The 27,658-nt window shown below is 40.8% G+C and overlaps 3 protein-coding genes across 4 annotated transcripts in view; all 3 read right to left on the minus strand.

Annotated features, from left to right (window-relative positions):
• Positions 1–1,296: 1,296 nt before the first annotated feature.
• RPF2 (ribosome production factor 2 homolog) lies at positions 1,297–12,490 on the minus strand. The gene is made up of 10 exons (XM_021555477.2): positions 12,381–12,490; positions 11,176–11,308; positions 10,349–10,386; positions 9,699–9,738; positions 7,929–8,010; positions 7,760–7,836; positions 7,337–7,436; positions 3,096–3,198; positions 2,011–2,155; positions 1,297–1,705 (listed from the first exon to the last, which is right to left on the minus strand). Exons 1-10 carry the CDS (start codon positions 12,401–12,403, stop codon positions 1,526–1,528), a joined length of 921 nt encoding a protein of 306 aa, XP_021411152.1. The 5' UTR covers positions 12,404–12,490; the 3' UTR covers positions 1,297–1,525.
• A 1,932-nt stretch (positions 12,491–14,422) lies between these two features.
• Positions 14,423–20,999, minus strand: GTF3C6 (general transcription factor IIIC subunit 6). 2 transcript variants are annotated; one of them, XM_021555495.2, is made up of 6 exons: positions 20,839–20,999; positions 19,808–19,888; positions 17,461–17,524; positions 16,858–16,902; positions 16,610–16,720; positions 14,423–15,068 (listed from the first exon to the last, which is right to left on the minus strand). In XM_021555495.2, the coding sequence occupies exons 1-6, from the start codon at positions 20,917–20,919 to the stop codon at positions 14,773–14,775; spliced, it is 678 nt and encodes a 225-aa protein (XP_021411170.2). In that variant the 5' UTR covers positions 20,920–20,999; the 3' UTR covers positions 14,423–14,772. The 2 variants fall into 2 exon arrangements, with proteins under 2 accessions (XP_021411170.2, XP_021411169.2); XM_021555494.2 differs by having other exon boundaries at positions 16,610–16,723.
• A 663-nt stretch (positions 21,000–21,662) lies between these two features.
• Positions 21,663–27,658, minus strand: part of AMD1 (adenosylmethionine decarboxylase 1) — a 34,479-nt gene continuing 28,483 nt past the window's right edge. The window contains exon 9 of the mRNA XM_021555519.3: positions 21,663–25,850. Coding sequence (XP_021411194.2) covers positions 25,797–25,850 — 54 coding nt within the window. The 3' untranslated portion in view covers positions 21,663–25,796. The remainder of the gene's footprint in view (positions 25,851–27,658) is intronic.

A 27,658-nucleotide genomic window follows, 5' to 3' on the forward strand; every position in this document is an offset into this window, starting at 1 on the left:
TATTTCTGATGTGACTCTTCAGCTGATTAGAAAACTAGCAAGAAAAGTATTAAAAACATAAGTAGGATGAGTAAGTTTGCTGTGTTCATGGTAATGTGTGTATACTTCTATAACAATTATGCTTAAAGGGCAAAGAAACAGCTTCCAAAGAGACAAGCAGAATTTTAAAAACCTAGGTTTTTTCTATGTGTTCCAAAAACAGAACACCATAACGAAGTCTCATTAAACTCTTAAACTCTCATCCCTGTTACACAAGTCTAGCTGAGTCTGCACTAACTCATGAGCACAAAATCGGGAGGAAAGCAGGGTACGAAGAAAAAATATCTGAAAAAAATGGACCTTTAGTGGTTGCTTCACATATTTCCATTCCGGACACAAATCAGTCAGCAAAGATTGAAATTCAACCTGTAAAGGTTTCATTTATGCCTAAAGTAAATATCAGGTACTTTGCTACCATGGTGATGACCACAGTAAAAAGCACCTTAAGCACACCCACTTCTGCCAGTGCAATAGTCAGAAGCAAAGCCTGGCCATCACACATGCATTGAGCTCACACTTCAGAAAATGTATTGAGTGTTGCAGTTGTGCAAAACCTGAAATACATAAACAATAAATGAACAGAAAAGTTGTTCATTTATTGTGGTATGTATATATCATTTATTATAATATTATGCAGATAATATTATGCACATTCAATGCTCTGGTCCTGCACAGAATGTGTAAGGGCTGATCTAGGGCTCCAAGAAAGCAGCAATAAAACTAAAGTTTATCATTTCTTATATAAAGTATAAGACGGGGGGAAGGGAACTCAATCCATCCCACTCTGACTGGTTTGATACCAGCAAGAGATGCCCAAAGCCTGGAGAGGGATTGCAGATCAGCAGGAGAGCACTTGAAGGGCAGCACAGAGGTATTTAAGCCTCTCCCACCATCAAGTTGCTTCATTGGAGACACAGTTTAAATGCCTCTATGTTAAAAGCACAAAGCATGGGGGATATTAGGAAGAAATTCTTCTGCGTGTGCCTGGTAAGGCACTGGAACAGGTTGTCGAGAGAAGCTGGGGGTGCCCCATCCCTGGAAGTGTTCAAGTTGGGTATTTGACTCAAGTGTTCAAGTTGGATAGAGCCTTGAGCAGCCTGGTCTAATAGAAAATGTCCCTTCTCATGGCAAGGGGGTTGGAACCAGATGAATTTTAAAATTTTAAAACCCTTCAAATTCACTCTGTGAAACTGAACAGGAAATGAGTCACCTGTTTGACTCCCATATATTGCTAATACCAAGAAACAAACACTCAGCTTTGGAAAACAAAGAAAATTTTATCATATTTTTTTTAATTTTAAATAACCAAGCTCCATGTAAAAGCTCAATACCCCAACGTTCCCTTTAAAATGACAAAGTATTAGAAAGTTTTTTTGCTACAAAACTAAAGCTAACAGCAGCTCAGTCTTTAATGTCTGACAATTTATATTAGAACATATATTCTAAATTTGAAAGTACAAGGAGTTTTCAAAGCTGTCCCCGACTATCAAGCTGACTTTGACTTTTTGGGAGTAGCCACACCATCTTCAGCTGATTTCTCTGCTGGCCTCTTTTTTAAGCCTTTCATTTTCCGTGTCTGCAGTTTACTAAGATCTTGCTTCTGCATGTGGATTCGACCATAAGTTGTACCAAGCACATCATGGGAGATATTCTTTTTCTTCTTGGGCTGTAAGGGAAGAACAATGTTAATATTTCTGAGTACAATCCCAGGAGCTCTGGTGAGAAGCATCCAAAAGTAAGAACTCATACATTGGCTGGAGAGACTAAGATTTGTGCTGTGTGTTCTGTGTGCTTCTAGAGCAGAGCCTGGCTGCCAGCTGAGCACCACAGAAGTACTGTGGCCCCAGGAATGTCAGCTGGCCTCGATGAAAGTAAGCTCTAGTCAAACACACAACAAGTAATACTTCAGCCTTTGCTCTTGCTCTTCTTCACAGAGAGATCTGAAAACAATGCCCTTCCCAAGGTACATACCTTCAGGCCTTTTGGCTGTTTCAGAGACAGCTTATAAAGGTCATCTGAGGCTAAGTGTGTCCTCCTCATAACCAGATCTAATGAAGGTCCCATCTCTTCCAATTCAATTCTGGGTATTTTACAGCCAGATTTCTTCAGAAGCACTCTGGGAGGAAAAAACCAACCAAAATCAACATTGTTTCCTGTGCTAGAGATGTATCCATCTCCTCAACAGGTTCAATCCTGCAGTTCAAAATACTATTAAATCAACTGCTACCACTAATTCTATTATTGAGAAAGGCATCCATCAATAACAATTTATAATAAATCAGTCCCATTACAATTCGAACACATCCAAAATATGACCTGGTTAATGTAGTTTGTTTTTGTTTTTTTTTTTTAACATGACCAGTATAATCAGTATCACTTTCAAAATTCAGCCCCAGTACCGTGAAATCCAAATTACTTTTCAAAATCAAAACAGTACCCTGGGTATGATTAGAAATAAAAATATTCACTATAATTTATAGCAAAATAACTATCTGAAGAAAGTGTTTCGGTTCTTTGTTTTTAAGAATGAGGCTGATTAAAATGATTTTGTATGAATAGAAATCAAAATCACATTGAACAAAAGCTATGAATGTTCACAGTCTCCTAAGGTAGGGAATGACTGTGAGGGTGAACACCAATGCAACAAGAAAGATTTCCTTGTCCTGCCTTTTGCTGGCTTATCTTGTGCATCTCTGTCTGCAGCCTATCTCCTGTTGTTCCCTGGCAAACACCTAAATGAGGAGCTGTAAAAATCAGCCTGAGAACAGACTAAGGCCATCAAGGCTAAGGCAGCACCCAGAATTCACTGAGTTAATTCACACCACCTTACCAGCCAAGCCATGTGAAAGAGCAATCCTGAGCCAGGAGGAGCTCGACAAGGAAGGAGGCAGCAGACCTAGAGCTCAAGTGCTTTTCTTCTGCTGTACAAATTACACTGGAGCTCCTCTACTCATAGCATGTTCTAGATGCAGCTCAAGCCAGTTCAATTTCACAACTACAGATTAAAGTTGACAAGTGTACCAAAACCCAGACAAATAGATAAAATAGATACTCACTTGTAGCTTCTCATGTAAATTTTCCCATCTACAGCTGTGAAATGCAGAACGTACTCTAAACCAGCCAGACGAATACTGGGCACAGTAGGACCTCTGAAGAAATCTGAGAGAGTAAAAGGAAAAAATGGCATGTTTCTTGGCTGAAAATAAAACAAACCGATATCTGTAACAAATTGGTGATGTGATGTGGGCCCATTTTGAAACAGGAATCTCACTAAAAACCCCCCCTACTTAAAACTGCAGCTTGGCCAATACACAGGACAGAAATTTAACATCGCACATTTTGGTGTGCACTGGTGAATCCAAATGTATGTGGATATCCTGACAGGAGTACAGTGACTGCCAGAGATAATTTTGCAGGAATATACATGCTACCTATATATATATATACTTCCTATACACAAGTGCATGGAAAAGAGCAAATACACTTTCAGACAAGTAACGTAGCGTTATTGAGCTAATGTGAATAATTGCATTGTCTGTTATAAAGATTCATCTCTAATATCAGGGGGGAAAATTATCTTATTTGGTGTTTAGGCTAGTCAATGCTCGGACAAACACAGACCAGTACAGAGAAGCCATTTCCTCAGGTATCTGTTTAAAGACATCATTCAAACCTCATACTTAAATCTTAATCATAGCCGGATTTGGAACAGCAGAAAGAGGGATCAAAACCAGTACACAGCAGGTCAAAACTGCACCTTGACTATTTTTCCTACATTTTCTCTCTCCGACTTTGGGAAAAAGTTGAGATATATAATTTCTTTCATATCTCTCTCACAACAAGGTACTTCTGTCCTCTACATAAAGCAGTATTTGTCATTATGTCTAATGTTTTCTCTATTAATAAGCAACACATCTACAAAAATAAGACACTTCAAATACTTGCCCAGTTTGCAAAGAGAACACTGAAATACAGGTTAAATACAAAACAGGCTGCCTCTAGCAAGATTCTTATATCAGGCTATGAAAATATACTGTGCAATCAGAGAGCCTGCAATGAGCACAGCAATCTGTCCAACATATGCAGAGGGTGGAGAAAGAATGTGACCTTGAGCAAGGGAACAAGGTGTGCTAATAAACATGACAGAGCAATGCTGAAACATAAGAGAACTGCTAACAGATGCAAAACACATCACTCTTTTCTGCTCTATCCTGTTTTCAGATCCCTTGGCTACTTGTCTTTTCCTTCACTACCTTTTTGAAAGAGTATCAGCACTGGAGTGACATCCAAAACACAGTTTGCCTGGCAAATAACAGATGGAGTAAGCCCAGGAAACTTTCTTGGTCAATTAAATACTCTCTTATTTCAAGTCTAACTTGTAGTTAGAGGAAAAGTTGCAAATAAAACATTTTGTTCACTCGTCACATATTTTTTTTTCCCTTCAATTAGTTCTCTGCAGGTACACAAGCTTACATTCACAGTGGTTTTATTGGCAACACCTCCCTTTCATATTTTCCTGTGGCATCATACATCTTTCTGCCCACAGGATGATCTCTTCCCATAAACGCAGGTGGTCAGGAATTTGTTTCCTGGCAACACCGAACAGCTGCAGAAACCTTACACTTCAGTACACCCAGAGAGTTGAAGTTTTTTAAACATACTCTTAATTTACAACTCTTGCTTTGGTTGGACTAGAGACCTGCTTTCTCCTTTCTTTCCATTCCTAGTTCTCTCTCCTCCTTGTCCTCAAACATGTTTCCAGAAAGTTTAATTTACTCTTTCATACAGAGAGCTTTTCAGGACCTTTCTATTTACAGATTAATTCCTAATTGATTTTGGAATGTAACTCCTTCTGTATCAATTCATATCCAAAAGCTGGTTACACTGTATTCTATGTAGCCCTGGTTAGCATGAATGCAGTTTAAACATTGCCCAGCCATCCCCTTTCCTGGCCAGAAAAAGCCCTCAAATCTTTTCAAACACTCAAAAATGAGTCCGTGTGAGGAAGGCTGTTTGAAGACCAAAGTAACAGCCAATCTAAAATTGCGCAGATCTGCAAACCAACATTTTAGAAAGTGTATAAGCATGCCCTATAGTGGTCTGGCCATTTTTAGGATAAAACAGATGTGCAATAACAGAACTAACAATAAGCAGGCAGCGTTGTAAGAGTTGAAACATGTTATAGATGCAGGCATAAATAACTATTAGAAATTAATTAAATGCATTCCAAGACTTACATCATTTAAATGAACTACACTACCATGTCGGAGTGCAATGAAAACCAAGAGAAAAAGTGGTATGTCTTTCTCTTCCAGGTCTCCAAAGAAAATGTATCTGTCATTTATTTCTCCTAAACAGCTTCTTCCACTTCACAGTTTAACCATACTATAGCATTTGGTTACCATGAAGACAATAATTCACCCGTGCCCTCACTTTTACCAAGAAACTGCTGTAATATGATTGTCCAAACATGCATAAGCTCTTTTGTTATCACAAAAGCCACTGAAAGCTTGGTTGTTCCTCAGCATGACTGGCATCACACTGCTTTGGCAACAAGAAGCTGTCAGCTATCTGATATTCCCTCTGGGATCCCAACAATACTGGTACAGCAACAAAATATTTGCAGCTGTTGCTATAAATTCTTGTATCTTTCTTAGCAAGAGTAGCAGCTTAAGGGTACCATCTTCTGCAGAAATGGAGCAAGTCACTTCTTCCTTATTGGTTAAGGGCAATTTTAAAGCAGGTCAGATTCATACCCATGAATTGATACCCAAATTTTAATTTGTTAGTGACATCTTCAGGCCTTTATTCTCCTTAAGCTTTTTCTTTGTCAATTGTTTTGCATTTGGGTGTTTCACAGAACTCAGTAGGATAATTAAGACCTGGAGTACTTGGCATATGTTCAAGAAGAAAGATTGGGTGTGGAGTATATTTGACTGCCAAGTCATTAATGGCTAACAAATTGGAGAGGAGAAAGACAGGTGAACATCAAGAGAAACAGGAAGGACTGCTCAGTTATTTGGCAACTATCTCACTATGCCTGTCTGTCACTTCAGCTGTTTGATCGTGGGCTGCTTGAGCACATCTGGATGCCCATCACTGTGCAGATGCCTGAACAAGGATACACTTCAGAAAAAGCACCTGCTTCCTGTGTAAATACTCATTTACAGTGACACAAACATGCAGCAGTAAAACTCACTTATCTTTGCATTTAGTCATCTTCAAAGACGTATAAGCTCAGTTACCACCCTTTCATCCATCCCCAAGAACCAATCAGCTGTATTGAGAGGAAGAAAATTTACTCCTCTCCTGCTCCCTTTCAGTCTCATTCCAGATGAATTATCTTGCTTTAAGGAATAATACTAGGGGAAAAACTTCCCATTTTTAGGGGGTCTATTTCTAAAGAGCAATCATTTACCTAGAAACCCAAGAATTGAACAAGACTGTTCTTATTGGGCCAAGTTCAGTATTTTACCAGAGCTTAAAAACAACCAAAAAAACCAAACAAAAAACCTAATCTACTTTTAAGAAAACTATCAAGAAGAAAAATCACTCCACCCTACTTACTAGATCTAGTTTTTCCAAGCATGAAGCATTTTTATTTTTTAAGTGCCAAGAGACACAATATCCTATAACTTCTATGTCTACATATAGCTTCTTTAAAGCTACAATGTGTGTTACCTTCCAGAGCCTCCAACTTTGAAATAATAAAAAACATCATGCCTGTTTGTTTCCTAAGTTCCAAGCCTGCCTTAAAGTTAAGGCACAACATATCTACAGCTGATTTTCACTGCACCTGTTCTCTCCAAATATCCTAAGCAACAGCATGCTTGTTAGAATTGGTGGAATTTCCAAAAAAAATGCTTTCATTACAAAAACAGAAGCTGAATTGGACTGATTTGACTTTTCTGTAAGCAAAAATATCCCACTTTCTGAACTTAATCCACTGATTTCAATTTAGATACTTCAGAACATTATTTGATTAGAAAAATGACCACCCAGTACAATTAGAAGGCCAAGACATTTTGGAAAATGACAGTTTTCCCACAACCAAAGTTATGAACTCTGATGAATATGAAGTTTCATCTTCAGAGTCTTTTAGTGCATTCTTTTTTTCTCCCTTTAAAAGTCATCACGATTAGTAAACTTTATGTGACATGAAACCTACAAGTGCTCATTCTTGTTTTCCTTCTGTGCTGAACATAAGCAAGCATTTATTGACAAAATAACCTTTCCCAACAGATCATATTATTATAGATCCATGCAATCCTACTGCCCAACTAATCAAAATACTGACCAATAAGAAGGCTCTTCAGTCTTCTGTATTCTTCATTCACATCAAACACATCACCAGCAAATATCAACATAGGTTTTGTCCCTTCAGGACACTTACTGTTCTGTGGAATAAGAATTTTAAAACAACAAAAATTCAGACAGGGAACATATAATTAATTTAATAGCTACCAGTCATTCAACACTGAAAGAAAAAGTGCTGAGACATGTGATCAATAGGGACAGAATAGACCAACCACACTAAATTAAAAAGCAGAGCATAAAATTAACATTCCAGAGTACACAAATTGCCAATCCTCATACACTGCATGAAACACTTCTTTTAAACAACTTGACTGATTTCAGGAAAATTGCAGAAAAAATTGTAACAAAAAAATCCACCAGTAGGCGTCGCTGAAATACTGAATTCCTTACAGCAATTCCTTACCTTGATATCTTTTAGGGATACAAACTTCTCAACGCCCAGCTCAATCATGTCTAGCACGTGGTAGTCAAACATGCGACCTGTAAGAGTAAAAAAAGAAAATCCAGCTATTTAAATATTCACTGAAAACTACACCTATCATCCCAATAAAAACCCAAGTGAGATTTATTACCTATTATCAAGTTGTTAGGTCGCTTCTTGTTATGGGAGCCAAAGAGAAACAGAGAACAATCTGATTTCTTGGAAAAAAACTCCTGCAATTGAAGAAAATAATCAAACTTTTCAGCTGCAGTTCACAGGGTTTAAAATATTCTGCAAAGACATATGGCACAAACATATGAGTTTAGGAGCTACTTAATGAGAAGGGCAACTGCACTTAGCAGAAGAGTTTTGAGCATGTCATGAGTGTTTTTCAGCACTTACGCTAAAACTGACAGCTGGATTCAAGATTCAAATAATTTCTTTTTTTTATTTACCATTGCATTTTAAAATACAAGTCAGGCATTTTTTTTCCTTGCCATTTTATCTATTACCCTTTCTTGTAATTCCTGGTTATTTGTTTTTACACAAGATACTTTCAACCACTTCTCCTTGACTGACAAGTATTGTCAAGCTAGCTACCATTTGAATGTCTCATTGCCATTTCCCAACTAAGCTTTATGCAGCATATTGGCTTTGCCTGACAGCTTTTAAACAAACAGTTAATTCCCTCAACAGCAAGCTAACAACATCTGCACTTGGCACAAGAGTCCTACTACAGAGCAACTTCATGTCAATGTCATTACAGAAGTTCCTTCTAAAGATGTCCAGCTCCAAAGTCTTTTTATGCACTTCTGCCTCCCAAGGCAGCTGTCTTGTGTATCAAGGGTGACATACACACACATACAACTTATACAGTGCTTCCCACAAGTATACACCTGCACTTGGCACTCTGAAGCACAGAAGGACACTTCATCTCCCACCCTGCAACAGCAGCAGCTCAGAGACGACATTGCACTCTGCCCCTCTGGGAGGTCAGAGGGATACCTGGGGAGGCTGGATTAATTGCATGTACAAATCACACACCTCAGCATCGAGTTTTGCCACCAGATCCCTGAGAAATGCTGATTCTAGACAGGCCAAGAACAGAGCAGAGGGGACTCCCCTTGAAACATGTGCTCATACAGTTCTGTTAATCACTGTGTTGATATCTGTGCACTCCCTAATAGTTGTAAATTTTATTAAAGAGATGTAAAAAACTCAAATGCTTTGAATGTGCTCTGCATATACTGCAACAACACACACACTGCAAAACTGTCCTTTTAAAAAAATGCCTCTAGCCAGTCAGCCAGGATTACTGCTAAAGGATTGAAAGAGACTTGGTGAGCTTTTCCACCAGCTCCCCAAGCACCCTTGATGGATCCCACGTGGCCCCACAGATGTATTTGTCTGAGTGGTGTAGCAGATCACCAACCATTTCTTCCTGCATTATGGGGACTTCACTCTGCTCCCTGTCCCTGTCTTCCAGCTCAGGGCACTCAGACAGCAACTGGTGCTGTTATTACAGAGTGAGGCAAAGAAGGCATTAAGTATCTCAGCATTTTCCTCATCCTTTGTCCCTGTGTTTCCCTCTGCATCCAGTAAAGGATGGAGATTCTCTTTAGCCCTCACTCTGTTGGTGATCTAATTGCAAAAATATTTTTATTGTCTTTCGTGACAGTAACCAGATTAAGTTCTAGTTGGGCTCGGGCCCTTCTAATTTTCTCCCTGCATACCCTCACAACATCTTTGTGGTCCTCCTGAGTGGCCTGCCTCTTCCAAAATTGATATACTCTTTTTACCCCTTAGTTCCAGGCAAAGCTCTATTCAGACAGGCTATTCTTCTTTCCTGATGGTTCATCTTTTGGCACACAAGGATAACCTGTTTAAAACTGTTGTAAGAGAAAGCATTGTTTATACTTACCAATGTTGTTTGGTCCTCAAAAGGCCTGGTAATATTTTTCCTGAGAGGAGGAGAAAGAAAAAAGTTTAAAAAACCCAAAAAAAACCCCAAAAAACAGGCCCAGATAGACGCTTCTTATTAATTCTCTGATAATACAAAGTCTTGCATTCTGCCAGGAACTCCAGCAGTAAAGACTCAGTTTGAGTTCAAATCACAAGTCATATTACTACTGCCAAGAACGCTTTAGTGCCATCACTGCTATTCTAAGTACTTTACTACACATTTCCTGTCTCCTGGGGCCTGACCTGCAGAACACCACCACCACTACTACCACCAGTGGCACTATGAGTAACTACCTTTGTCTGTTAATTCATTAAATTTAGACAACGATTTACAGTTGTTTCTGCACTACATTCACACACAGACACTGTGTTCCCAATTCAAACAAGACTTAGAGGCAAATCCTGCTCCGTAACAGCTGCCACAGAACAGGGCTCAGCACCAACACTGATCACACGTAGCTTGTTTCCAGTCTGTTGAAAATTATGATCAGTCATCTTCTGCACCATGGTCATTGCTCAAGCCCCCAGGCTAGCCTGCATCTCTATTTATGCCCTGAAACTATGTCTGTCAGTCAGAAGACTCAAAGATGTCAAAGTCAGATCACTTACCTTTTATACAGTACAGCAAAAGGCTTCTTCACAGCATACTGCAAAACACAAAGTCACTGCAAGTCATCTCTAACATGCACAGCACTGTTGTTTTTACAACCCAACAGTTTACAGGATCACGTGAAACAATAACCATGCATAGCAGACTAGAAGGTACCTCAAAAGGCCTGCTCATAGTAAAACCCTTCAAGATAGTGACAATCTTGTTTCCAAATTAACTGCACAATAAATTATTTGTAGAAATTGAGAAATAAAAAATTAACTGAGAAACAGCTGGAATCAAAGCAATCCCTCTGCTTCTAAGTAGCATAAGAAAAAACAGGAAGAGAACAACAATTTGATTATAGAAGCATAAAAGAATAGGAAAACAATAAAGCAAAGAGAAAAATGAGTGTAGGAACAGCTATAATAATTTGAGCTGTGGAGTTAGGAGACAAGATTGGTAACTTAGTCTCAGGAGGGGCTAAAAGCTCCCTATCAATACACACAGTCAGCTTGCAGGATTCTGGGATATGACTTAGCTGTGTGACACAGTCCCAGTTGTGTACCTAATCCTCTTCATCCTCTTGCTTTCAAACAGACTTGGCAACACTTCACCTCATATACTAGACAAATGTGAAAAAATAAGAGAGCAAGCTCAAAACTTCTGGCAAAGCAGAAACTGGAAGAAAACAATCTCCATTTAGAAGCAGGTAATGACACCTTTGGAGTACTCATCATTCTGAGATTCAGGGTACAGGGAGAGTATGAAAATACTGATTGTGCAGAAGAGACAGAAAATTATAAAAACGAGAGAGGAAGATTGCATGCTACATCCAACAACTTACAATGTCTTTAAGCACTTCAGTCACTGTTAAATTTGCATTTCCTCCTTTTATGAGCATAGCATTTTTTGTATTTTCATTTAGCTTGGGTTCTCTCTTCTCAAGAAATCTTTTTGCTCTCTTAGTTTTAGGCTTTCTGTAACAATAAATTAAAAGTTAAAAGCTTAATATATGTAACAAGACACTACAGAAAACAGTGAAGCCAAACAAGAATTGGAACTAACTATTCAAGTAACTTGTTTCAATGACTCAAACTAATCCCAACCTGCAGAATTACAATCAATGTCAAAAGCCCTGTCTCAGGTAAATGTGTTTTTCCTGCCACTCCTCTTCCTCTCTGTCATTTCAAATTAGCAAAGGTGATTTTACCATCTTGTGCTTTCTAGTTTCTGCTAATTTAGAGCTCAAGCTGTACTAGAATTCCCAGCCTACTGCAAGGCTGAAGGATTCCCCTCACACCAGCTCCCTCAACAAGCCAGAAACTTGCTTGTGAGAAAAAAACGAAGTTCCTCAAAGACCACCAACGACCCCGAAAATAAAAGCTGTTGTCAAGAACCAGGTGAAATACCGCAGCCTTCACAGGGGCACAGACCTCATACATATCTGTGGCTACGTGGCTTAAGAATTACAGTTCTCCACTAGATTATCTTCTCAGTAAAGCATTAATTTATTTTCTTATTTAAAACAAACAATATCCCCACGCCGAGGGATCCCAGCATCGCCGGGGTGGAACGGACTCTGGAGATCATTGCGCCCAAGCCCCCGCCGAGGCAGGGTAACCTGGAGCAGCTGGCACAGGAATGTGTCCGGGTGGGTTTGGACTGTCTCCAGACAGGGACACTCCAGGATCTCCCTGGGCAGCCTGTTCAGCGCCCTGTCACCCTTCACGTGAAGAAGTTCCTCCCCACGTTCAGGTGGGACTTCTTGTGTTTTAGTTTATGGCAATCGCTCCCCATGCTGTCGCTGGGCATTACTGAAACTTCAGAAATTAATTCCCTCAGGTGTACGGGAACACACAGATTCAACACCAGAGGGTCACCACGGTTATTTTAAGCTACCAACTGAGTAAGGGCTGTTTGGCCACCACCAAAAAGACGGCAGCGCTCGGCTTCCTCATTCCCGCACGTTTCCCATAAGGCTTTTCCCTCTGCTGGCTCCCCCACTCCCGCCCGCTCGCGTTTCCCACACGGGTTTCCCGGCACACTCACACCACCCGGTCCAGCGCATCCATCGCTGCCCTCACGTGCGGCAGGACCTGCGGAGCCGCCGCGCGCGTCACGTCCGCCGGCAGCGGGGCGGGGCGCGGCGCATGCGCGGGGCGCGGCTGCGCTCCGCCGTGCCGGGGGCGCGGCGCATGCGCGGGGCGCGGCTCCGCTCCGCCGTGCCGGGGGCGCGGCGCATGCGCGGGGCGCGGCTCCGCTCCGCCGTGCCGGGGGCGCGGCTGGGCGCGCAGGGGCTGCGCTGCCCGGAGCGGAGACCTCGCCGCCGTCTGCTGCTTCCTCCTGAGGGCAAGAGCGGGGGCAGACTCTGATCTCTTTGGTGACCTGTGCCAGCACCCGAGGGAATGGCCTGGAGTTGTGTCGTGAGGGCTAGGATGGATATCGGGAAAAGGTTCTTCACCCAGAGGTTGTATGGTTGCAAAATATAGGGTTAATAATAGAAACAAAAGCTCGACCACTAGAAATGACACTTATAATATTAATAAACTTCAGCATTATTATGAATGTACTCATTGTGTGTGATATACATAAAATATTTTCGAAAAATAATACTGATTACCAGATGAACTACAACAAAGAAACAGCTTCAGTGTAGCACTGAAAAAAAAGGCTGAGAAGGCCAGAAACCAATGCTGCCGGAATACTCCTTGTACATAGGGGAATAAAACCTCACCTACATAGTGCCAGACTAAGCAGCCAGTTAACAAAACCATGGGAAGGTTGCCGTGTTTGCCTTCTGTCAGAGGACAAACTCTTGAAGCACCGCTCTGTTCCCAGTGGCTGAAGCAGCCATAGCAAAAACCCCTCTCTGCAGGAGGCTCAGCTGCCACCATGTGCACCGCAAACCCTCCCTCCAGCACTCAAGAGCCTGTGTATTCCCAGGATCATCGTTCCAGTTATAATTGTCCTCTATCAGCACCACGCAAATCAAGTGTGAATGATGATGTTTTAAAACTTCCATGGTTGCAGTTAAACCCAGAGGGATGGCTGTGTGGTCTCCATGAAACCTCAAATGCAACACTACCATGTGAAAGATCACCACCCAGGCTGGAGGCACACAAGAACATGTTCCCTTTTCTTCCTCTCCCTGCCTCCCTTTCACCAAGAATTCAAATTGCTTCTACACAGGAAAAAAAAAAAAAAGAGAATAATGGGATTGATGGTTTGAAACTGTTGCCATTTTAATGGCTTCTCTTTACTAATGCTGTGCTGTGAAAAACCTTGTAGGTGAGCTTCTCCTCTGATCATTACTAATTAAAGTATTACACAATTATGCTGGAATTAATTAGGTGCTTTCATCCTCACAGCACTGTTGCAGTTACACTGTTTTGAGGGAGGCAGAGAAAAGCAGGAAAGAAGGGTCAGGGAGAAAATGTTTTCTGTTTTAAAATTGATGTGGTTTTGAAAACATTAACCTGAGTGCACCACACACTCAACTGTGATACAGAACAGTGTGTGGCAATATAAATGATGTAGCAGTATCAACCCACAGACTACCTAGGTGGCACAGCATAGTCACATGGACTAGTCTGGGAACCACCGATGCGTGAGTACAGGATCATAAGCATAAAACCCTTCTGAAAAATGACAGAGAGGAAGATTAGAGACTTAGAGACAAGAAGTTACCGTGAGGAAAAACAGGATGACCACACTTCCTTTTGTATAACACGCATTATATTGTACACAAAATGGGAGAAGCGGCATGACAGATGCCTCTTTAAGACCTGGATTTCATTTGCTGACATTTACTGGGGTTTTCAAGACTTGAATGGACAAAGCCCTGACCAACTTGCCCTGAATTTTGAATAGTTGACCCTATTTACATAGGAAGCTAGATGAGAGACCCCCTAAAGCTCTTCCCATATGAATGATTTCTAAACTCCATCAAGGAGGCAAAAGAGACTAGAGAGAATCTAAACTATGCAATTTGATGAGTATTCAGTCAATAAAAGCCACACTTATTTGTTTTCTTTCAATAACTGCAGTACAAAAGCAGAGTATGTAGGTGAATACAACACACAAGGTGAAGCTACAGTTGAAAAATTCAGGTCTTTATTTTAAACAATGGTGTTTCTTTCTTTTTACAAAATGTTTCAGACTGTGCAATACATCAACATTTTTCTAAGCTAGGAGTTTCTTTTAATTATGTAACCATTTCCACTTGTTCAGTTTTGAGGTAGGGATACATACATTTCCAGTCTGTAATTTTAAAAAACACTTAAGCTCTTCCCACTATAATTCAAGCACAAAAGCAATGCACAAAAACATAATGTCTGTCTTTCCACTGTTCATTTTTCAGAGAAGGTGGAAACCATGTCATGGCCTATAAAAGTTGGCCCATTAATTCCATGAAGAAATCCTCAAAAGATCACAGCTAATATCATGGAGGTGCATCCTCTAAGGCAGCATTTCCAGAAGGAAATTCCTCTGCCCCAGAAGCAGAGCTGTCAGGCAGAGGAATAGAGGCATCTATTTCCAAGGTGTGCTGCTTTTCCAGGTCACAGTTCATGTTAGAATTGCCTTTGCCACTCACCTCTCCCTCGGACTCTTCAGTCAGTTTATCTTGGGCCTGAGCTGACTCCTCGGAATCATCCTTTTCAGGCAGAAAACTGCAAATCATATTAAGCCTGCTGTAGGAAAAATCTCTGTCCTTGATCTGCAACCACTCTACTCCACCTGATGTGAAGAAAGAAAACGCTATTAGTGACAAAAGAAGTTAACAGCAGTTTTTAATTTAAGTTCACTGTTAATAAGGCTGAGCCAGACCAACGTCTAAGTAAAAGAATCACTTAGAACAGAAAGATATGTACATGCATCTCCTATTACTTTTCACATACTCATTTACTACCAGAAAATACAATGCAGGACTAAAAAGATCTTTCCTCTGATCCAGTGTGGCAGTTCCCATTGTATTTAGGTGTCTAATGCCACCCTTAGGCTCTTAAAAAAACTTAAACATAAATCAAAATGCAGAGAAAATATTTCAAAATGTAATGAAGAGGATAGAATATTTGTTCACCTAAATATTAGATCTTCTGGCAATAGGTAATGACAACAAGAGAGATAGGACACAAGTTCTTACATTCTCTTTAACTCAAGTGTAACAATAAGTTGGAACAACTTATTGGGGTTGAAACCAACCCCAAATAGAAATGGGATTCCACTCCCATTTTGATTTTTACTCAGTACATGTTGTAAAGTCACAAGATGTTTTAGTTACTTTGTATGCACAAGTTAAATTCCTGTCATGGTACAGAAACAAAGTGGTTTTCAGTACTTATCATCAGTACTGCTGCTCCAGAATAAAAAAGGCCTTTGTATTAAGCAAAATCCTCTCTAGTCTCAATTTGATATTACATATACTATCACAATAATTATTTCAGTTTAATATTACATAATTAATTCTCCAGAGAGAATTGGTATGTGGTGTTGATAAGAATGTTGATGTTTGGCTAGATTCTAGATGACATTTCATTTTGTACCTCCTATGGCCAGTGTCTAGCTGACTGCTCATATTTAAGGCAAAATGGCTATATAGTCTTAAAATATGAAGCAACAACACTGACTTGAGTGAAAAAAGCAGCTAAAAGCAGTAGGACAGTTTTAATGAATACTGCTATATATGGTAGAATACTTAGTATTTGACTATATAAAAACACTGACTGCTGTACAAAAAAATAAAGAAAGCATCTGAACCCCAAGTTCTGCCTACAGAGTGAAAATCAATATAAATGGTCTTCTAGGTATGTCTTTGCAAGTAATTTAAAATGTTTAAATTTAATTTTTAAATTCATTTCCATTCAATTGTAAATTCAGTAAGTACAATTCAGTTCTTTTTAACAATTACAGAGACTCAAAAAGTCATTAGAAAAAATTATGGAAGTAGGGGGAAAAAAAAAATCAAGAAAGAACTACTAAACAGCACCTCAGATTTTAAAACCTAAAGCTAACAGAAGAACATAGCAGGAAGCATCAGCATATGTTTGCCCTGCTCTTACACTTCTTTGTAGTAATTTCCTACTAGCCATTTAGGGAGGCAGCACTGGTCAGAAATGTATTTCATTTTTTAATTTAAATATACATATATGGTGCCTAAAGAAGAAAGTTCCTTTAACTTCCTGCATGCTCTTGGATCAAACACTTAATAAAGGTTGACTCTGCCTGTGGATTAAGCATAATCCACTCATGTCCACATACATAAGAGCAGAATCACTCACCAACATTCTCTTCTCCTTCCTTCTTTTCTGTCAGAAGGGTCCGTGTCATGTTCAACTTCTTCACTGTGTGGCACTTGTATTTCAGCTGTACTTTTTGGTTGCCTTCTGCATCTACTAAGAAGAGAGGAGAAAAAACAACACCCAGACCCCAATCGTTATCGTTAATTCCACTAGCAACTGAAACAAGATAATTATGTTTAATCTCCCCAGCTACTGAAACAAACAGAACATAAAATCACAACAATTACCTTGCTCTGCGTTTTCTTCAAAAACCACACAGGTTCCCAAGGCATCTATGAAAAACAAAGTGAAAAACTTTTAGAGACTAATTTGTATCAGCTGCAGAAAATGTGCCCACTGGCCCAGCTGTGGGAATGTTCTGACTTCCAGCCCCCACACTCCAGAGGTGTAGCACTGGTAAGGAACTTGGAGCAGGCAGGAGTATCTGCTGTCATTGGAGTCACTACAAGGGAGGATCCCAGACCATTTTCTTCCAGACCAGTGTTGTCACCACAGGGCAAATGAGAGAACTACAGATGGCACAACATGTAAGTCCTGCTTACATAGGAGACAACAGCACTTAAAGGCATTTTATATCCCACATTTTTGTCTGCAGTAATACTAGCTGGTACACCCCAGAGTCAGCTTCCAGACATACTTTCCCTGGGAGTACCATGGATGCATGGTTAATTTAGCAGTGAACTCAGCCTGCTGCTGCTCTACATGGTGTTATACAACTACCCAAAACTACAGCATCTCACAGGACCAATTGCAGTAAAACCACCTGATGTTAAGAAAGTTCCTTGGGTCACGTGAAAAGGGAGAGATTGTGTTCACGTAAGTTTTCCTACCTTCATATTCTCCTGCAAATACATATCTGTCCACTTGTAAAATGGGCCTCTCTGTCTCTATTCCCTATGTAAAGAAGGATAAAATTGCATAATGTCAGGTCTGTATTAGCCCAGGTGCATTTCTCACTGTAAAACCAGCAAAGACAGTCATAGTAGAGTCCAGATTATATCAATTCCTCATCATACATGTTCCTTTAAGTATATTAAATAAAAAAAAAAAAAAACCAGAAAATACTCTTTCTGTAATCATAATAAAACCTATGGTATAAAACTGTACAGAAAATGCTCTAGTATATTACAATAAATTCAGATCAAGCTGCAGCCAACAGTCTATATAAGTTAGTGCTGTTATTTCCCCTAGGAAATTAGTGTAACCTCCATTTCAAATTAACAAAAACATAGGTGTTTGCATGCAGATGATGTTATTTTCTAAGCTTCAATTAATACAAGTTCTAGAAAGTGGAATAACTTTAAAATTGGAAAATGCAAAGGGTGAAGAAGTCCAGCATAAGGCATTACATCAGTACCGGAAGTGCCACTGCAGGGTTACAGAAGCTTCTGTGATTACTGTGTGTCTCCATTGTAATGGATTTGGAAATTGTTGCTATTTTGTTTTTTTTAAAAAAGTAGTGAAAGAGTAAGGAAGCACTTCCATCAGCTCACTCCCCTCCTCTAGATTGCAGGTTTTCCAAATACACAAGCCAGCATCCCATTTTTCTTATGTAAGATATATCTATATACTGTATTTTGATTAAAAATCAATGTCTGAACAGAACACACTAATTAAGGCAAAAGGTCTTTGAATAGTACCTTGTGAGCATCAGAATTATTCAGGACATGAAGACAAGCACACACTAAAAGTTTTGAAGATAAGGCATTATGTGGTAAATTGCATAAAATACAAAATATTACACAGGTTAATAGAATTTGTGCAATTTTCCTCTTATACATTTTTGTGTTTCAAAAGTGCATCATCAACAAGATTTAAGCTCTAGGATTCACTTTCTTCTGCATAAATTGAGAATACCAGCAACACTAAGCTAACACATAGAACATATTTTTGTGAGGTTTTTTCCTTCTACAAGAAATAAATACAATTAATAACACATCAGTACTAAACAATAGCATTATGTGTGTGGGGGGGTTACATTCAAAATTTTATTTCTTTGGCTGATTTGCATTCCTTTGTGGACTATGCAGACTTGGAGACCGTCTTCCCCTGATGCCACCAGCATCACAGAAAACTTGCTAAACAGAGTAATACAGAGCAGGCCCTTTAATTAAGGGTTTAACAGCAGTTGTGCCTTAGGAAAAGCCTCAAGGAATGCTTACTCTGTAGAGTGAACCCAAGTAGATGTGGATACAGCCAGGACACAGTATGGACACTATAACCTTTTACTAGTGACATTACAAGGGGCTCTCAAAGTGCATCATTTAAATGAATCCCTCCAGCAGAACCAAAGCATTGGTGGCCATTCCGTCATCAGTATGAATGATACATGTAACAAATTTCAAGAGAATTAGAGGAGATCAAGGAAGGAAACCTGCATATCCATCCAAAGATGAATACTTTATGAATTTTGATTGTATTCCTACTACTGAGACATTCAGAATTGACTTTACCACTCACATATATTGTGATCAGTGGCACACTCAGATGTTCTCTTCCATCTTTTCAGCCTATACTTAGAGAAAGTATTTGCAAATCAGAAGTACTTGTACTATCTATACATCTCTCGGAGTCTATGTAAGTTTTGAAGGGCAAATGAAATCTGTCCTATACAGATAAAGTGATTAAAAAACTCAAAAGGAACAGGACAGGGAAACCAGATTCCTACAATAACCTTACAATGAAGCAAACTACATCCAAAATTGTTTACAAAATGCTTAATACCCAGTTATAATTTAGAAGACTTGAACAATGCCAGGACATATCTGCAAAAAATCCCATTGTAAATACAGTACAAAGCTTAAATATTTTGCTTTACTGGTCTGCTGTATTCCAGTTGTTTGAAGAAGTGTGATTAACAATTATGTTTTTTTAACATGTGCAATACATAATTTAAGTAAAAACTACCTTAGAACTTGAAATCAGAGAAGATACTGGTCCAAGCTTTTATATACTTATGAAAAAGTATCCTTATATTTATGCAATAATATATTCAAAGACTTTATGCTGTTTCTGAAAGAAAGCCCACAACATGCAGCCAAGCACAGGACACATACATAATTTTCTATAAAATATTTGATCTAATGTTATCAACGTCAAGAAATTTACAAGCAGCCTCACTCCCTTGTTCACATGCATAATAACTTACCCCTTTCCTATTCTGCTGTAATCACTCACCAAAATCTTGCACTTGTTTTCACATTTTTCTAAGAAGTCTGAATCAATAATTCCTGATAGCTCAACCATGACCAGTTGCTCCTACAAGAAAAGTTGATCATGTACAGCTATAACAGAACATGTACAGATACTACAGAACTCGGGGGGGGGGAGGGGAGGGGGAAAAGGCCTCCCCAAAATCAATCTTTACCAATAAGAACAGCAAAGACACAGCCTTTCAGGATAAACAGACCCCAACGTGGAGTTTATGCTGCATTTTATCAAGGGACAGAACTCTTGTAATACCCAAGGAAGATTAGTGACCCACTATTCCATAAGAATAATGGACACCCGAATTTCCTGGCCTCTTCTTCCTAGCGAGCAATGGGGGAGCACTTTTTTCACCCTTTAAAAATGAGCATCAGTACGACACTGGGGAGATCCTACAGCACCTTCCAGTACCCAAAGCGGGCCTACAAGAGTTGGAGAGGGACTTTTTACAAGGGCCTGTTATGGCAGGACAAGGGGTAACAGATTTAAATCGAGAGTGGGTTTAGATTAGACACTGAAATTTTCATTAATGCAAATATTTTTTTACTGAAGGGAGGGGTGCGGCACTAGAACAGATTGCCCGGAGAATCTGTGGATGTCCCATCCCTGGAAGTGTTTAAGACTAGGCCTGATGAGGCTTTAAGCAACCTGGTCTAGTGGAAGGTGTTCCTGCCCACGGCAGGGGTTTGGAACCAGATGAACTTTAAAGGCCCTTGCAACCCAAACCCTTCTGTGATTTTATGGCGATAGGAAACAATAGAAATTGGAAACTCGCACTCTGACCACGCCGTTCTCCGGGACGCCCGAGGAAGAACAGCCAGAACCACACAGCTGTGGGGACAGCACCGCTGCGGCTTCTGAGAACCCGCCGGCCCCAGGGAAACGCGCTCGCTCCGTCACCGGCCCCTCCGGCCGGGCGGAGCGGGGCCGGGCCACGCCCCGCGGGGGGCCGGACCCTTCCCCCAGGGCTGGGGAGCGCCTCGGTGTCGGCATCCACCAACCTCCACCTCGTCTTCCTCCGCTCCGTCGCTCCTCCCGCCCTCGCTGCCCGCCGCCGCTGCTGCTGCTGCTGCCGCCGCCATGTCACCAGCGCCCGCCCCAGCGCGCACCACGTGGGGTCCGCGCCGCCATCTTAGCGCGGAGCGGCCCCGCCCCGCCGCCGCGGGCCCGCCCCGCCCTCAGCGCCGCTCCCGCCCTCAGCGCCGCTCCCGCCCTCAGCGCCGCTCCCGCCTCGGAGCCGCCCCGCCCTCAGCGCCGCTCCCGCCCTCAGCGCCGCTCCCGCCCTCAGCGCCGCTCCCGCCCTCAGCGCCGTTCCCGCCCTCAGCGCCGCTCCCGCCTCGGAGCCGCCCCGCCCTCAGCGCCGCTCCCGCCCTCAGCGCCGCTCCCGCCCTCAGCGCCGCTCCCGCCTCGGAGCCGCCCCGCCCTCAGCGCCGCTCCCGCCCTCAGCGCCGCCCCGCCCTCAGCGCCCCTCCCGCCTCGGGGCCGCCCCGCCCTCAGCGCCGCTCCCGCCCTCAGCGCCGTTCCCGCCTCGGGCCCGCCCCGCCCTCAGCGCCGCTCCCGCCCTCAGCGCCGCCCCGCCCCGGGGCCGCTCCCGCCCTCAGCGCCGCTCCCGCCGCGGGGCCGAGCGGGCCCAGCTTCCACTCAGCGCTGTTTTGTGTCACTCCCGTGCGCTCTGCGAGTTTTTCTTGAGGATCAGATATGGTGCTGGAAAATGGGAGTCCCTGAAGTATCATCCTTCCCTCACCCTTTTATTAAAAAAAAAAAAAGGGCTACCAGACACGTCTTCTTATTAGCACAAATAATGTCCTGCTTCTGGTACAGACCATTGGTTTAGAAAGCTTTTATTAAATAATAAAATACGCAGTTAGTTTCTACCATTCGTGTCCTTTGCATGATGCTTTCTTGTTATCTTGGCAGGTTCAAATATACCCCATCAAATACATCCGTCTGACCAGAGTTTCTGAGGGATCTTTGTAAGTGCAGGATGTTGTCCACAAAAATCGGATTTGTTTCCCAGTGTGCATCACTAATTACATCACACGTGAGAGACATTGATGATTTTATTTCAGAGTTCTGCAAGCCTGGGTGCTCAGTGGAATTCCGCAAATTAAGCACAACAGCTATCAAAACCTTTTGCTATTTATACGTTTAGCAAACAAAGGAATTAGTGTTCATTGGCTACATGTTACATAATCCTTGTATTAATCAGTATTCTACCTTCTATTAGTTAATGATTCTCTCTTCTCATGCTGGTCAGTCCCATGGTGTTTCTCTTCCTTTGGGCCGATGGGTTTTTGGGTCAATGATCTGTGAGTTGGTGGCTGGGATCTCCCCCTGCAGAATTACCTTTTACCCACTCACAGCTGGTTCAGCACAGTTGCTGGGTAAGGTTTATTAGTTTCTTCCTTATCTTGGGGATTCTGCTCAATGTCCTTGTGGCCCATGAATTCTGCATTCCTTGTGTCTGCTGTCAGTGGTAAATCCTTCTCCCCAACTTTGTTAACTTCCCTCTGGGTGTGAGATCACTGAAACCTGCCAGGCCCTAAAGCTTAGCAAGGCAATTCTACCAACCAGTAATTTGTCTTTCTAGCACCTGCACATCACTTAGAACTTGTGGGCTGCTGTCTGTTTTACAGATTAAATCTCCCATCTTGTTGGTAAAGCTTGAAAGTATACAAAAATCAAACATTAAAGAACATCCTTTCTTGAGAAAATGTTGCATATTCCACATTTTGGTACAATGTTGCACTCCATAATTATAAGTTTTACACCATTTTTGTAATTTTTGCATTTTCTTTCCATATGCTATATTTCTTATTTTGTATCAAAAGTGTCTATCTACTCATTATGTTGAAGTCATCAATTAAAAGGTTTATTTAAAACTGCTTGCAAGGGGAATTGCTGAAATTTTCTTCCAGCCTCTCCTTAACTTCCATAAGATAGACATAAATGTCAGCATTGCACCATATCAAGTGTTTCACTTGTCCACATAGGTGTGATCTAATGCATTTTTCCTTTTCATAGAAAAATTACAGATCTCAATAATATTGAATAAGTTTAGCAAGGTTTTTCTTTGGCTTTAGGCTTTGCCTCATTTTCTGTTAAGCTTCACATTTTTAATTACTTTTTCTTAGAGCTTATTTTGGAATGTTCCATACTGCTGTGGTAAAAACAGCCCATAAATTTTATTTCTTCTAAATACAAAAAAATATGCTGGGTCATGTTACCTTTTCAGCAGGCAAATTGTAAAGGCTTGAATTTTGACTGCAGGGAATAAAAGCTGTGGAACACATGCTTGGTTTTATACAAGTGTTAATTGTCAGATATTTTAAAATAACTTCTTGTATCATTGTCTGTATTTAGCTTTAGTTTTTGCACCAGGTCTTCCTTGCTTTAGATAAAATTTTTGTTGTTTAAAGAAAAAAAAGCTTTACCTTAATAAAGCAGAATCAACTCTCTGTTCTGAATATTTATTTTATTTAATTAACTGTCATAACTGACAGTGCCTCTGTAATGTTACACAAATACCATAATTCTCTTTTTATAACTGGGGGGAGGTGAAGTGATAAGATTAAAAACTACAGAAAGCCCTCACAGGAATGTAAATGTGTGCCAGATCAGCCTGTGTAAATCATAGGCTGGCATGAACTGCTGTGAAGGAGCAAGTACATTTATTTGCCTTTAAATCAGCCTAAGTGTCCTGTAGAAACCGGGATCATCTCAGTCTCCCAGTTATGGTGATTCAGGGCACGAAGTTGGATGATGGGAAATTTTTGGTGCATTAGTACCAAAGGTATTTTAGAAGTGATTACTGCCTTGTCAGGCTAAATTTGCCGTGGGCATTAGTGATTTACCTTGGTCTTTCCTATCCTGGCAGGAGTATTTTGACAACTTATCTCTTAAAAGAGACTGTCCTCGGAGCCTGCCAGTGAGATTGAACTGCTTGATGAGATAAATATGGAAATACACATCTTGAGGACCCAGATTTTGGGTTTCTGAGGTCTCAGCTAACAGTCCTGTCAGTGCTTGAACAGATTTATGTGTCCATGCTGCCAGAGGCCCGTTCCTTGGTGGCTCTTATGTAATTCTGAGTCAGTGAGAACTAAATGGACAATTTAAAATAAATGCTTGTGTTTGAGATCTACGTATGTAATATGGATGCACTGGTTTCTGTGGGCTCACCTCCAATTTAAACACGTTAATGTGTATTTTATTTTGGGCCACGTAATTTGCAAATTTCACTTGTTGAAGTTCATACATTAAGGGCTGGGGCTATCTATTTAGCAAATCAACATTGTTGCAGTTAAGGTATATTACGGGAAATCAGAGAAAGTTCACTTAAATACGTAATGAAAGAATTCTGGCTTATAACTTTGTCTCATTTTTCCATTTTATTTTGATTTTTATCTTAATGTTTGAAATTCCTTCTCAATCCTTTTGCAGAAGGGAGGTGCCCTTTCTCCATTCCCTCCTGAACACATTACTTTCTTTGTGAGGCCCTGGCACTAGTCTATCTAAGTAAAAGGTTAAATGTTTTGTAAAAGCAGAGAGTAAGATAAGAGTCTTTGTTTAAGCTCTTGTGTTCTTTTCTGTCTGTTTAGATTGTGAGTTTCTCTGGTTGAAAGCCTTTTGTATTATGTGGTGAAAAAACATAGGATTTAGCATTCAAAAATTATAATAGATCATATGTGTGCAAATATACACACACAACTTACATTTAATCTTTTTATCTGTGTTATTTGCTGAATTGACAGCCCTGGGAGAAGGGCGCTGTAGTTCCTAGGCTTATTTTGTAGCTAAAAGCAGTGATGGGACAAAAGGTGATAGCCTGTGGATGTCAGAAGACACTCTCAGTAAAATGCTACCATGTGAAACATCTAAATGCCATAATACAGCATTGTAAGGTGCAGAGAGATAAAGGAGAAAGCTTGTAAGAGACTAGTGTGTCTTTCTGGCTGTAGCTGGGGTTGCAAAAGGTAAATCAGCCCCAGGACAAAGGAAATTTGCTGATAGTATTTTACAGAAGATGATTTCTATTTCTCTGCAGCTCCCTTGCTGAGCCTCTTCAGTTAGGAAATTGCAAGCCAAACCAGCTCACAGGTTTTGAAAACAAACAAACAAACAAACAAACCCCCCAAAAAGTCAAACCAACCAACCAAACAAACAAAAAACCAACCAAAAAACTCCCCACAAAACCCCCACTTGTTTGTTTCCTTAGCACATGTGCCTTTGCCTTTTCTAGAACTCCTTAAACATTATGTAAGGACATCATAGGAATTATATTAGACAAAGAAAAGAAGGGTAGGTACAGTAAGAGGTACAGAGCTGCTTCTATTTACTGGGTCTAGTCTAAAACAATGGAGTGAGATTTTATAGTAGAAAGTGGAGGGGGGGAGCAGTGGGCTCACATTTTTCCCAGTCTTTTGTTTGTCCCCTACAGAAGCATTTCTTGTTGTCTTTGACATCCATCACCAGCTTCGGTTCCAACTGGGCTTTAACTTTCAGGACCTCATCCCTGCATACATGAACAATGTGTCTGTTTTCCTCACAGGTTACCTGTCCTTGATGTCACCTTCTCTATGCTTCCTTTTTGTGTTTGAGTTTGGAGGTGCTCCTTCTTCACCCACAGAGGTCTCCTGGCATTTTTGCCTGACTTCCCACAGCCCTTTCCTGGGCTCCTTCTTCCCTCCAGGGTCTAATTCTATGGCACTCTGGCAGAAGCCCTTGAAGAGACACATTTTGTCTTGTCTTCCATAGGGAAAAAGAGCTTGGCTGTTAAAAGTAATGAATGCTGCCTCCTGCACAGAGCCAGCTCAGAGCTTCAAATGCTCCTTACCTTGGAAACACCCTGAAGAAACTTGGTGCTGTGTCCACATGTGAAAGGGATGCATCTTCATGTCTGTTGGTGACAGGTCAGGAGGAGAGTGGCGTGGCAAAGCTGAGAACTGCTGCAGTGCCTTCAGAGTTCTGAAACAGGGATCCCTCTCAGTAAAACTTGGCAGGTGACAATCTCCTGAAGCAGGTGGTAACAGATAGGGAGTAAATTAAATTACTTTTTATCCAGCTGGATCAGGATGGGATGTCTGTTTATAGAGCTGACTTGCTAATTTGTGAAATGTCAAAGTTTGGGATCTTTTACAGGACCTCAGATAATCTGACATCAATTATTTGAGATAATATGATGAAAATTACTCCTGTTGGATTGAAAGCAGCTGAAAGACCTTGACTTCAAAATTCACCAGGAATAATTATTATTTGGGGCCAAGCTCTTATATAATCCCAGCTGACCTGTCTGTATTTCATAGAATCAGAGAATGGCTTGGGTTGGAAGGGTCCTTAAAGATCACCTGGTTCCAGCCCCCTTGCCATGGGCAGGGACACCTTGCACTAGACTGACTTGCTCAGAGCCCCATCCAGCCTGGCCTTGAATACTCCCAGGGACTGGGCACCCACAATGTCTCTGGGCAACCTGTTCCAGTGCCTAACCACCCTCACAATGAAGAGTTTCTTCCTAATAGCTAACCTAAACTTTCCCTAATTCAGTTTAAATCCATCCCCCCTTGTCTTACACTTCATGCTCTTGTAAAAAGTCCCTCTTCTCTCTTGCAGCCCCCTTTATGTACAGGAATGCTGCTTAAAGGTACCTCTGGAACTTTCTCTTTTCCAGGCTGAACAGCTTTTCCTCATAGGAGAGTATTTGTTTAAAATGCATTTTAAACAAACTGATATAAATGACCCCTGGATATTTTTTTTTTTGCATACAATTATGTAAAACCATAAAGTTATTTCTATTTCATATTTATTCACTGATTATGATCAATGTTCCCATGGCTTACTTTTTATTGAAGTGAAAGATTTTTATTGAATTTTGTTTTGGTTTCCATCTACATTAACACCTTTTGCTTGTTAGTGAAGTTCTGTTAAAAGCAATTTTTACACATCTCAAGAACTGCCAGAGTGGTTTGCAGTGCAGGAAATAAAAATCAGTTATTCAACAATCTACATCAGAAGCATCAAAGTCTTGATTCAGTAAGCTTTTATTGAAATGTAACTTGGCAGCAATTTGGGATTCCTGGTAGTTTAGTGCTTGTGTAGTTATACCCACTGACCTACAGAAAATGTTTCTGACACAGTATGAAAAGTAAGAATCATATTGCTGAAGCCTGAGGGCCAATACTATATGTATTGGGTTTTTGTACTGTGTTATTACTACAAGGTGTAAGAATGTTGCTTTTTCAGTGTTAGTTCATCTTGTGTGAATGAAATCTTAAATGCATTCTGTGTCTCTGAAATAGAACAGTAGTGCCAAAAGTGAGGCAGGACAGAGTGGAATAGCCGCATAAATAAGTCTGGTTGTACAACCAACACAAGAATGCACTGACTCCTGTTATCTGTCTGTATCTCCTTAATTACTAAAAATGTACTGCTCCATAAACATCAAAACCCCCAAATCCAGAAAAAGAGACTAAGAAAAATTAGTATAAATGGGGCTAGTGTGATGCTGTGCATATGAGACAGGGGAGGGAAGGAGAATAAACACCAGGTATAAATTATGTAGAGAAGGCGAAAATAGCCCTTTGCACTACTGAAGGATGTTGAGACAAATCAGAGTTAAAATGAATTCCAAATAAGAAATGTATCTTGCTAGGACTGTAGTATCTAGATGGTGGCAAACATTTCCTGATAAGGAAAATCAGGCACTGTAAAAGAAAACAAAAGAGAGAAGATTGTCTGTGTACTCTTAAGTGCTGTAAGTAAATGTCATGTTGATCGGAGTCATGAGACTAAAATCTTTGTGCCATAAATTCTAGGCTTCTTGGC

This window comes from Lonchura striata, chromosome 3 (genome assembly GCF_046129695.1).
Source record: "Lonchura striata isolate bLonStr1 chromosome 3, bLonStr1.mat, whole genome shotgun sequence".
In the NCBI taxonomy this organism is placed as follows: Eukaryota; Metazoa; Chordata; class Aves; order Passeriformes; family Estrildidae; genus Lonchura; species Lonchura striata.